Here is a 12,710-nt window from a genome sequence, read left to right as displayed (position 1 = left end):
AGATCAAATCTAGCGAGTATACAGTTCCTCAAAATGTTGAAATTCATGGATTTACATGAACAACACATTACATAGCCAAGATATTTATTTTTATTTTTGTTTTGAGATTTCAGTTATATCATTTTATAAGCAGTTTTTAAGACTCATCAAAGGGATACTGAAAGCGGTATAGTAACAAAGGTTACATGAGAGCATAGTGATGCCCTTTTTAACGTTAAGTAATGTTATCATGACATTATGTGGTGATATGTATTATTCATGTTTCTAGGTAAAGCCTTCCTCTCTCTATCAGTCAGTCAGTTTCTCTCAGTGCATGCACAATATATGCAAATGTTGAATACTGTATTATATTATGCAAGTTTAAATATTATAGGGACAAGAGTGTTTGCATGGGGTATCTGGGTACCCGGGTACCCGCCAGGTTCCTAATTTATTTTGAGAATGCTACACAAAGTGTGATTTTTTCTTCTTGGCAAGCTGATGGTTAGGCAAGATTTTCCATTGACTGAGTGTGGTGTTAGGCTACCATGTGGTCGAAGATAACAGCAATAACGAAAGTATTCCATGGATATCTTATAACTGCGTCACAATTTCAGCTAATAAACAGATGGTTAGGCTAGATTATCTCATTGACATAGTGTGTTGTTTGGCAACCATGTGGTCGAAGATAACAGCAATAATGAAAGTATTCCATGGATATCTTATAACTATGTCACAATTTCAGGGAATAAACATGGTTAGGCTAAATTTCCCCATTGACTTAGTGTGGTGTTAGGCTACCATGTGGAAGAAATTGAAAGAATTCTCACATTTATTATTTATTCATCCGTTTATTTCATAGAAGGAAAGGCTGACAAGGAAGTTTACGACATGTTTATGGATTATAGACGGGATAACTAAAAATTAATAATCACAAGTGGCTTTTTACTAAACGTTTATTCCAAATGCGATCAAATTGCGCGAATCGCGCAATCTTTCAGCTAATGCGAACCCTGGGCCTGCATAATAGATAGTAGTAGTAAAAACTGTTTAAGAGCTAAATTGGATATTTATATGGTATTGTCCAATAGAGTGGAGGGCCCAAACATAAGCAGCGGAGGCAGTGCGATGTTAGTAGTGATGTTAATTATATGAAGTTATGGACAAGTTAGTGAAAGAAACAAAAGCAAATAGAAACTATTGAGGAAGCTTTTATACCTTATCTTACACCTACGTATTTGAATATGAAAACATTGTCATGTATTATAGCATCCAATATGTAATTTCTTGAAAATCGTGATACACAACTTAGGTAAACAATTTTTTCCGGATAACCGACGGGTAACGGCTCTCGGTCAACAGGTTCCCAATTTTTTGACCTGTGTAATCACTAATATGTATATATATATATATATATAGATATAAAGTATATGGAACAAAAGTCCTGCAATGATAAATATTTGTTTACAATCAGTGGCGGAGCTACGGGTATTGGTCAAGGGGGGCGAGAATGGTCTGTAGGGGCGCTTTCGACACTATCTAAGCGGAGCGCCACCACAGGTTGGCGCAGAGCGTACAGAAATTTTTTGAGTAAAGATACTTCCAAGATCGCCGGAAATGACCCTTTCCTGGCCTTGCTAATTAGCAGATAAACGAAGAATAAATAGGTGTCATCGCCAACAAAATGTGACAAATGTCAATAAGTAGATGAGAGCGCAATAAAAAAGTAAATAATCTAAAATAAGTAAAAAGTGGTAAAGAGCTGAAAAGGGCGCCAGCAGTCCATTTGAGTCCGTCAGGGGGGGCATCAAAAATAACAACGTCTTTCTCATTTTTCTCTCAGAGTGTGCAGGCGTGTGTGTTCTGTGTCACAATGTTTGTTTATTTAGTTCGTGCTGGTAAACAGCTAAAATCCTGTACTTTGCTTGTCTTAAAAGATCCATAGGAGAAAGACACATGCCATAACCTCATAGCCCAAAAGTCATAATTTAATTTCTTGACTGCATGCATGGTTTCAGAGTATAGCTCTAAAAAATAATACAACTGTTTTCTTTATGCTATATACTTTTGTTTTGCTGACAACAATAACACAACTTAAAACTATAGAATGTAAATTCTGACTGAAATGACCCCAACTTGAACACAGTTAACTTGGACTTTGATCCTGCCAAGTACTTATTCACCAGTCTGCTTTGATATAGGATCAGTAAATATATAAAGGATCATATACTGATCAACTATTTAGATTGGCCGGGATCAAGTTACTCGCCAGATAGTCCAGGGAATTTTCTTTAAATTTTTTACTAATAAAAGAGGATAAACAATATACCTGGTGAATTTACATGCAATTCTTACATTTAACATATTCGAGATATTGTTGGTTGAAATTGTCACAGCTGGTTGGTTCTGAAGCAAACATGTATGATGTCATACTTTTATGATGTCATACTTTTCACACCAGGAATGCCTAGAATGTGTTCCTCTTTCACCAATCAATTTAAGTAAAAATTTTCACCTGGAAGTTCGATCAAGCAACTTGCGGTATTAAAGTAAACAGCGCATTTGATCCATTCGCCAAAGTCAAATTCTTCTCTCCATGGGTGAAATTACGACTGAATAATAATTTGTCCTGCCGGGAGCTAATTCTGGGGAACTATATTCATGAAACTTGATATGAATAAATAGACATTGAGGCAATTCTTTGTGACTGAAAAGAATTAAGAAAACAGAATGTTTTTGCAAAGTGCAGATGACTGTTGTTAAGGCCCGGTCACACTACAGCGATATTTTATCGGAATACGGTCCGATTTTTCCGATTTTAGGCCGAAGAGTGAGGTTTGTGGTAGTGAATGTAATGAACTCAGTGGAATATTCGAATACCTACTCCAAATCTGAGGGGTTCTGGAACGAACTACATTCTGAAGTGACGTCACATCGAAAAACGATAATAATCGTAAGAGAAATCGGATAGCTTTCCGATAAAAGGAAACGGAGTCAATATCAAAAGTTAGGAGAGGGCTATTCCACATCGGAATGGCTCAACAGATAGCAAATCAGGTCCTTTATCACTGTGGCTAGAAGACCCGAACGAAAAACTGGCAGTTTCGATTCCTCCGGGAAAATCGGATAGTATTCCGATAAAATATCGCTGTAGTGTGACCGGGCCTTTAAGGTTATATAGTCGTTGAATACATGTATAGTATTGAAAGGTGCACGGTAACTGTATCTCTCTATGTACAGTTAATAGTCTATAGCATGTTATGAGTATAATTTTAAAAATATACATAATTTTATCATTGATATTTATAGCCCTTTAACCCCAAAGCAAATGAATGTTATTTATATAAATGGTTTTTGCATATATATTCTTTTAACAGTGCATCATTTTTCTGTTCCTATTTCTTGCGGCCTGAACAGACATGGAAACCCCTTTTTGATAAAGTAAGTCAAATTTGAAAGATCTTCGTTTCGAAATTTTTGTTGAATATATATTTATATTTTTTATATTACAATTGCTTTCATTTTGTTTCATCAGTTTTTGATGTTTTGTTTATTTTCTTTGCTTTATATATCTGGTGTTCTATCTGTCTTGCGTTGGATTGTCTTGGATTGTGTGTATGTGTGTATGTTGTATGTATGTATATTAGATCCTCCTTGAAGCAGGAACTCATGAAGAAGCCATCATTGGCTTATCAAATCCACAAGCTGACCGAAGTCAGTCTCTTAGATTCATATTTTAACGTCCATGATTATGAATTGTCAACTGTAAACAACTCTGTAACTGGACGACATACATTAATCTTAGAGTGACTCAAACCTTATGATTGAAAGGCACCGGCATTAACCACTGAGCTAACACTCCTATTGTTAATCAAAAAATGTGTAAAAGTAAGAGTGCCTGACGTTATGATCCTAGCAGGATCTTCTTCAGAGGCTGAATGACAAGTTACAGTAACAGAAGGTACAAATACACACGCAGAAAGCATTATTTTTATTTTGTTATTCAAAGAAGTAAGAACATGTGATCCAATGTCATCACTGGACTTTTTGCAGAATTATACTGTGCATTTCATACATATATCGTCTAGGTTAGTATGACTTGGATATTGATTTGAAAGGATAGTCCAGGAACAGTTTATATTTTTTGAAGGATAAAAGAGTAACAAAAACCTGGTGAATGTGAAAATTGCATGCAATTCCTACAAAGTATTTACAAGATATTACGAGGTATTAACGGTTGAAATTGTCGTAGCTTGTTGGTACAGTATGTGAATTTGAGGTAAACAGGTATCTTGCCATAACTGCACACCAGGAGGCTTAGAATAAATGCCTCTTTTCACCAGCCAAATATAAATCTTCACCTGCACTGAAATATTCTCTTAATTTTAAAGGACAATCCAGGGTGACATTTTTTTTGGACTGAAGAAAGATGACAAACATATTCTCAGCATCCTGTTTAAATTTTGCATTCAATTGATTTAAGCAACCAGCTACTTACTTAACAACAAAATAAATAGCTAAATTGTCTTCATCTGCTTGCATGTAAGTGGCCAGCAATCTAGCTTCTGTGAGACTAATTAACACATTCCAAATGTTTTATCAGCATCTCTGTAACATTGTCAGCCATATGGCCATATATTAATAGTAACTTAATATTAATCATTTGTAAGACTACTGAATGTACCAGTTGCTTCCTAGCCAGCTAGCATGGGCTGGCAGTAATTACAGTAATAAGTCTGTAAGTTAATGTGAGTTCTGTCTGTATGAATACCTAATTCCTCTGAAAGTTATATACTAACAAATGTTACAATCAACCAAGCATGGTAGCCATGGCTGTTTCCTAACATATAACATACTATGAACTACCGGTAGCTGATGTTTAATGGGCTTGACGTGCAGTTTAACCACTTGCTGTTTCTCTGCTGCAAGCTGACAGGAAACTATAGAAAGTTATGGCCCTAAAATGAGCTTCAAATGTTTTTATATTTGCTAAAAAAAAACATTTCCTGATAGTGTGGAGAACTGTATACATATGGTAGCTACAACAAAACTGCTAACTTCTGTCACTGCAAGCTGACATGAACTTCTAGCAAGTTAGCTGACATGATCTAGCGTAGCATGTCGTTAATTCTGTCTGCATGTCAGATCATGGAGGTAAAAACAGATCTGCTTTACCTCCATGGTCAGATCAGTAAGAACATCCCAACTGAGCGAATGGCTTCTCCCTATAGTAAGCTGAATACATTACCTTTACTGCTAGTATTAAGTGCTCACTGGAACTCAACAAGTTTTAAAAAATGGTTGGATGCCTGTTTGTTGAATTGTCCAATAATACAGTTAACTTGCATGCTTGTTTGTGACTCATGAATTGTCTAATAATAGTCTAATAACTTGGATTGAGAGTACTTCAAGACCCCCATTGCAAAGAGGATATTTGACTTCAACCTATAAATTCCCCCTCTCACCATTAAAGCTCTACAAAGTGCTCGGCTGTTACTGAGCACAGAAAAGTAAGAGGACCACGATAGACCGATCAAGTCATCATCGGAAAAAAGATCTGTCGATTATTTAGGCAGTACATTTGTGAAAGTGAAACAAATTCTGCGGCATAAACTTGACACATACTGTCAACAGAAAGCACAGAGGAGTATTAGTACTAAAGTCACATGTGTAAGTAATAATACTTTGCAATCAACATTGTAGCCAGCCCTTTTCAACTTTTCACATTTAACAACTGAAAAATTGCACCGGAGTTGTGTTGCTGTGTGAAGTATAGTTTCCCATGCTGAAACTGTCTAAAATGGAAACACTGACTCTAAAAAAATGCCCTGTATTACCAAAGCTGCCTTCAGACGTGCAATGTTTAGAAAATTGAGCACCCATGCATCACAAGCACGACAAATTATTTAACAGAGTTCCGATCATTCTATTTGGACCGATTGTTTTTTCTTTGGACAACCAGACTCCAAGTGGCTGTTGTCTGACGGATGACTTCTTGTTTAAATCAAATTCTAGATTGCATTGTAAATACAGGCTCAAGATAGGTTGAAAATATGATAAGCCCTCCATCAGTTTGTTGTCATTGAAATAAACAAAAACAGTGATGGGCCTAGCTATGATCCCCTCAAAGGGAAGGTCTTACTGGCCCAAAGCTGGTGTACATTCTATTCACCAACCTACACATGTCTCCTACAGTTTACATATATATTGGTCGTTCCTTGTTATATTTGCCACATATTAATAAGAGCGCTTTTCCTGCCAAAAGGATTTTACAACAAATTTGATAATAATCACTGTCACTTCCATTATATCGTCTTTCCATAGCTACCTGAAATGTATACATCATTTGATCATCGTATCTCACTCAGCCTTAAAAAAAAAAAAAATAGGAAAGTGTCTTTGAATACAGGTGGTTTCCTGTAGAGCTCACCAATTTCATTTCAAATTATGGCTTTATTCCATTTTGCATGTAGGAAGTCATTTGTTGTTGTCATAGATATGTGATGGATGCAACAAGAGGCACTCCCAAAGAATAAGAGTTTATAATATATGTATTGCCCAGATCATACCATATGGTACCCTTTCACTTGTATCATAAACGACGTAATTCAAGTGTAAACTTGTGTTCACAGAGGAACCAAACTGTAGTCCCAACTGATTTGTATAAACTGACTACTTATCATCAAGAGATCTGGTGATTAAGCAAGGTATCGCTTTGGCCTGTTTTTGTAAAACATTGTTTAGAGGGGGATGCAAAGCATACCGAGTCTACATCCAAACCGAAGGGAACGTATTGTCTAATGATCAAAGCATATATATCTCTGGCTTCATTAGACAACCATTAGCTCGACAAGAGACTTATCATGTGTATTTAATAATCTGTGCTAGACCCAATTTAGTTGTAGTGTTTTCAACTCATCAATTTTGTAAAGATGTGTAAAAAAGAACTTTTTTCTCCTTTCATGAAAATTTCAGTTGGCATCAATCTGCCAGCCTCTCCTTGCTTGAGCAAGCATGCATAATGTAGCTTGCTCGCTAACAGGCTAACTGTATCAACACAAGTTTAAAGCGAAACCACACAGGACCGAAAACATTAAACATGGCTACTTCTTACTGTTATAATATTTATTCAGGATTGAAATCTTTTTTTTTTTAAATTTCTGAGCAAAAGATATTAATTTTGGCTTAATTGTGGGGATTTCAAACTGGAGACAATTTGTTGCTCTTATTTTGTAAATATATAATTTTCTATAGTCATTTTTCTTTAAAACTTAATTCCACACAGAAGTTAATGGCATTAATGATTGCTAAATATGCTAATGGGCTTACAGCCTTTATATACAATAGACAAATTTTGCAGCCTGTCATGATGTACAATTAAGGTTCATTTTAGTAAATTTATCATAAAATACCAAAGACGCAATGTTGGAAGCAATGTTTGCACCAACTGCTGTTGGTACACTGTGCAGTCTTACATATACCAAATGTTGCTTTTCTTAAATATTTACAGAAATACTGATGTATTTTATTATAGTTGCTGAAGTTAAATGTAACTGTTCAGGCACTGTAAAGTCTGCTGATTGCTCAGCAACTCTCAGCAACTCTTGCTGTATGTACTTAATTGTGGGGATTTCAAACTGGAGACAATTTGTTGCTCTTATTTTGTAAATATATAATTTTCTATAGTCATTTTTCTTTAAAACTTAATTCCACACAGAAGTTAATGGCATTAATGATTGCTAAATATGCTAATGGGCTTACAGCCTTTATATACAATAGACAAATTTTGCAGCCTGTCATGATGTACAATTAAGGTTCATTTTAGTAAATTTATCATAAAATACCAAAGACGCAATGTTGGAAGCAATGTTTGCACCAACTGCTGTTGGTACACTGTGCAGTCTTACATATACCAAATGTTGCTTTTCTTAAATATTTACAGAAATACTGATGTATTTTATTATAGTTGCTGAAGTTAAATGTAACTGTTCAGGCACTGTAAAGTCTGCTGATTGCTCAGCAACTCTCAGCAACTCTTGCTGTATGTACATGTAGGTCTTAATCCAACTATCTCATATCATTCACCCCCAGTTAATGATCTTGTAATGAAGGGGTATTAAATTTGCTTATACATATTCCATCAATAAATAAGAACCCCCCCCCCCTTATAAAATATGGCAAACCCTTCTAACACACACACCCATTCTTCCATCAAACAAAATCCCCCAATAAACCCTCCCACTTCCCCCCAAAATAAATAAATCGATAGAACAGAGCCAACAAAAAGATTTGCAAGTTATGTTCAGTTTTATGTGGATAATATATCATGTTACTATATATGTTACTTTTCAACACAGTGTTTAAATATGTTCAGAATTACGATATAAATGTGGAGACTCCCCCCCCTACCACCCCCCCAGATCATTTCTGGGTTATGAGGTCATCTATCTTTCTGTTACAGAACATTTCAAACCAGGAATTGTCAGTATATGAAACAGTTGATATCTATGTGCAGGAGATATTCAAGCCAGTATTTCTTGCAGCCTGATAGAAAACAATTTTGTTGCAATTATAACAGCCGGTTTACTTTGTGTGCTTCATCTGCATGTATTGATTCATCAACATACATGTTCTAATAACCACTGAATGTGGGCAAATATTAAGTGGGCTAAATGTTCCAATAACCACTGAATGTGGTCTAATATTAAGTGGGCGACATGTTCTAATAACCAGTGAATGTGGGCTAATATAAAGGATACATGTTACAATAACCACTGAATGTGGGCTAATATTAAGTAGGCTACATGATCCAATAACCACTGAATGTGGGCTATTAATATTAAGTAGGCTACATGTTCCAATAACCCTGAATGTGGGCTAATATAGTGGGCTACATATTCCAATGAATGTGGGCTGTTAATATTAAGTAGGCTACATGTTCCAATAACCACTGCATGTGGGCTATTAATATTAAGTGGGCTACATGTCCCAATAAACACTGAATGTGGGCTAATATTAAGTGGGCTACATGTTCCAATAACCACTGAATGTTGGCTGATATTAAGTGGGCTACATGTTCCAATAACCACTGAATGTGGGCTAATATTAAGTGGGCTACATATTCCAATAACCACTGAATGTGGGATAATATTAAATAGGCTACAATTGTTCTAATAACCACTGAATGTGGGCTAATATTAAGTAGGCTACATGTTCTAATAACCACTGAATATGGGCTAATATTAAGTGGGCTACATGTTCCAATAACCACTGAATGTGTCATATTATTAAGTGGGCTACATATATTGTCAATAAAGAAAGTTGAGTTTGTTTTAAGTTTTGTTGAGATCTAAATTTTAAGCTAACAATTATCATCAAACAAAAATCTGTGCACTGTCTTCAATTATTAATGTTGTGATTTTGCAGTCAAGAGTAAAGTTTACTTATAGTTAAATTTAATACTGTACATAAAGATACTTTGATAGTTTAAAGTTTACGCAAACATAAAGCTCAATTTGTTCACATCTCTAGTTAATTATCATTACGTGATGAAAACAGTTGAAAAATGAAAAGTCTATACTGACTGATTTCTACTGTATAGTATTTACAATGTCTGACTGATAATGGCCTGTTAATTGGGAGTCTCGGATGGTGGACAAATGTTGATGCCATGAGCTCCTGTAATGTTTTTTTCTCTAAAATTTTGTTCCTGATGTGAGCTTTCAATAGATAGTGAAAAAAAGAGAGAAAAGAATCAGACAATATAATTTAAAAACAAAGAGAATTTTTTTGCCACAGTTACAGTTGATTTTTAATCAAATTGGTTGACCAATAAGAGAGTTTAATTCAAGGCTCTATGAAGTTGATATTTTGTGCATTAAAGCAATATTGATACACACATCATCATCATTGATCATCATCATAATCATTCTTGTTATCATCGTCTGAGCACTGTTATAACCTCTCTTCATTCAGCGTGCCCCTTTAAGATCTCTATCGAAGATAACTCGTAGCATAAAAGAAATAATATATCCACACGGAAAGGAAATTTGCTGATCATTAAGGAAGCTGTGGGAGGCAGGGATCTACAGGATGGGTAGTTTGAAGGGATATCTATGTTCAATGCACAATATAACTTAATATAGTACAATTCATTGTAGAAGTGAATATTACTTACCTACTTTTGCGCTTCATAATAAGATATCGTCGTTTCAATGAACGATGAGCGTTTGTGGCAGGGCAGACCTTTTCCCATATAAATATATATATGTATATAGATATACTAGTGTATATATAGCTTATATATCTACATATATATATATATCTACATATATATATATATATATATATATATATACATATATATACTAGCACCTGACGAGTGAGAAATCACAAAACAAGCTTGTCGCGCCCTATTCAAGTAATTTTTAGTAAAACATTAAAAAATTAATGCCCAATTAATTTCCAGAAATTTTTGGAAATGTTTCAATCCTCAACTTTGCATAGCTTCTAAATTATCTAAAGCAGATGAATTCACAGATCAGAGACAAAAATTTTTGTTTTCAACCTAATCATACATAAAACTGTTTCTATAAACATTAATTCTTTACCTCTTTTCTTAAAACTTAAGTTTTGATTAAAAGAGATGTGGTAAAAGAAAAAAAACCTTGAAATGTGACAGTCTTCTCTCTTTTTTGCTTAGAATCAGTTTTCTCTTAATTTTTTAATTTAATGATTGAAAACTTTGTGTGATGAATGAAAATTACCATTGTTGCCAAAGTCCACACTTTTATTTTAAGTATTAGTTACCAAATTTAATAACTTAACTGATAAATATATACTGCTGCTAAACATATCAACAACAATAATGACATTTCTAGAATATTTTCAATATAAAACGGTTCATTATTATGAGCACAACAGGAAGTCAAAGAAAACAGAATTCCAATCCTTCTTTAATTATTGTGAACTTTTTATAGGCTATGATCATGGCACATTTATATTATTACATCATTTCATTGTTTAGGATGGGGGTGTAATTTTTCAGGGTTTTTGAGCAATTTTTACAGGATGCATGTAAAACTATTGCAAGATGATGAACAGACCATGAGAGTCAAATATATTTTAGCTCCGTCATAGATTAATTGTAATCTGTGCTCTTGCAAAATCATAAATTTGATACGTTCTGTACTACTAGTTGGCATTTTGTTTTCTGTTTTAGAATTTTGTTTTTAATGGTCATAATTTGGTTCATAAAATCATTCTTGAGCCTATGTGTGAAATGTAGAAATCACAACGAAAATTCCGTAAAAGGACAAACTATGATAACAAAATTGGTGTCTAGTGGGATAAATGTAAAATTGGAGTGAGTTTAAGACCTTTGCAAAATGCTCGCTTTAACTGTGCGGAATTTTATCCACAATATTCCACGATACACCCCAACTTCAATCTTTTATCCATCATCACAGTAACAGGAATATCGCCCCTACTAACATATCTCTGCTATTATTTTGTATGCATTTAGATAAATTAACATTTTTATAGGAAGCTTCAAGGACGAAACAGATACCATATTTAGTCCTCATCAGTATGCAGTTATAGCAAGGAAATATGAAATAGAATCATATTTGAGTTGCAAAAAAAATGTGGCTTTCAAAAATCAGGCAAGGGATTTCAACCAGAACCAGGATTTTTTTTTTTTTTTAAATGTCTTCTTTTAAAGTGGCCTGTTCTTGATAATGACATGACTAAAATGTGGGTTTGATGATGATTGCCAGGCTGAAATAATCTAACAGAGGGTAGGGTGGCTAACATAACAACCAAAGTCTAGGAATGAGAATATTTGGGTCAGACCAGTCACATTAAGAAAAATGAAGTGTGTCCCATTCGAGACAATTGTTTAAAGTAAGGAAGGATCAAGGGAATTCGCCTCTTCCAAAACCTGCTGAATCTTACATTTTCAATGTAGGCCTCTTGCTCATAAATAGAATCTAATGGTTTGAAGGTATGCAAAATTCCAGCAATTGCATCTGCTAGTATCCTTAAATTTGCATTTCAGTATTAATTTGATATACATTATAGACAAATTTTATGGTGGTTTAGTCATCTCAGATGAAAGAAAAACAGAGAATGAGGAAGAAGGATATGAGACGAAACGATGGACATTGCAAAAAAGAAAGAAATTAAAAGTAAAAGAAGAGAATAAAAAAGAAGAGAAAAAACATCTTATTAATAACTCTTGGGAGTTAGGGGGTTTACATTTTTAATTATGTCACTTTCTTCCTCCTATATCGTCTGCATTCCCATTCCATATGGTTTTGCTTCTTGCCTTGCCAACTCCCCTTTCTACCTCCCCTTGCCCCTTTCTACCCCTCCCCCCTTGCCCCTGGCATTTCCCTAATAAACCCTTTCCTCTGGCATTTCCCTTCCCCTTTCTAGCTCTTTCTACCTCCCCTTTTTAATACTCCTTTACATATTTCCTTTAAAATCCCATCCCATCTCTCCCCCACCTCCTCCCTCCTCCAAAGAAAATAATACCACAAAAAAGAGTAATAGTATGAAGAAAAGGGTTTACTTGCCGGCCATTATATGCAAGTCCCGTTTGACTTGTTTTGCAATTCTTAATTTTAAGCGGTCTCATTTTGTTTTCAGTTTTGTTGCCACAAAATATAGAGGTAGGTAAGATTCTGAAAAAAAGTTGAACTACATGGTTTTCTCGATAACGTAGAGTA

General features: G+C 34.7%; 1 protein-coding gene across 8 annotated transcripts in view; it reads left to right on the top strand.

The window, feature by feature from the left end:
• LOC139960107 (rhomboid-related protein 3-like) overlaps positions 1-12,710 on the top strand; it is a 117,296-nt gene that overhangs the window by 26,790 nt on the left and 77,796 nt on the right. For 7 of the 8 annotated variants that reach the window (XM_071958219.1, XM_071958216.1, XM_071958215.1 and 4 more), the window contains exon 3: positions 3,397-3,420. The exons of the other annotated variant lie outside the window; for it this stretch is intronic. In XM_071958219.1, the coding sequence (XP_071814320.1) occupies positions 3,397-3,420 (24 nt within the window). The remainder of the gene's footprint in view (positions 1-3,396; positions 3,421-12,710) is intronic. 8 annotated transcript variants of the gene reach the window in all.

Source organism: Apostichopus japonicus, chromosome 19 (assembly GCF_037975245.1).
Source record: "Apostichopus japonicus isolate 1M-3 chromosome 19, ASM3797524v1, whole genome shotgun sequence".
Lineage (NCBI taxonomy): Eukaryota > Metazoa > Echinodermata > Holothuroidea > Aspidochirotida > Stichopodidae > Apostichopus > Apostichopus japonicus.
The sequence above is the reverse complement of the archived record's forward strand: the minus strand, read 5'-3'. Positions and strand labels throughout refer to the sequence as shown.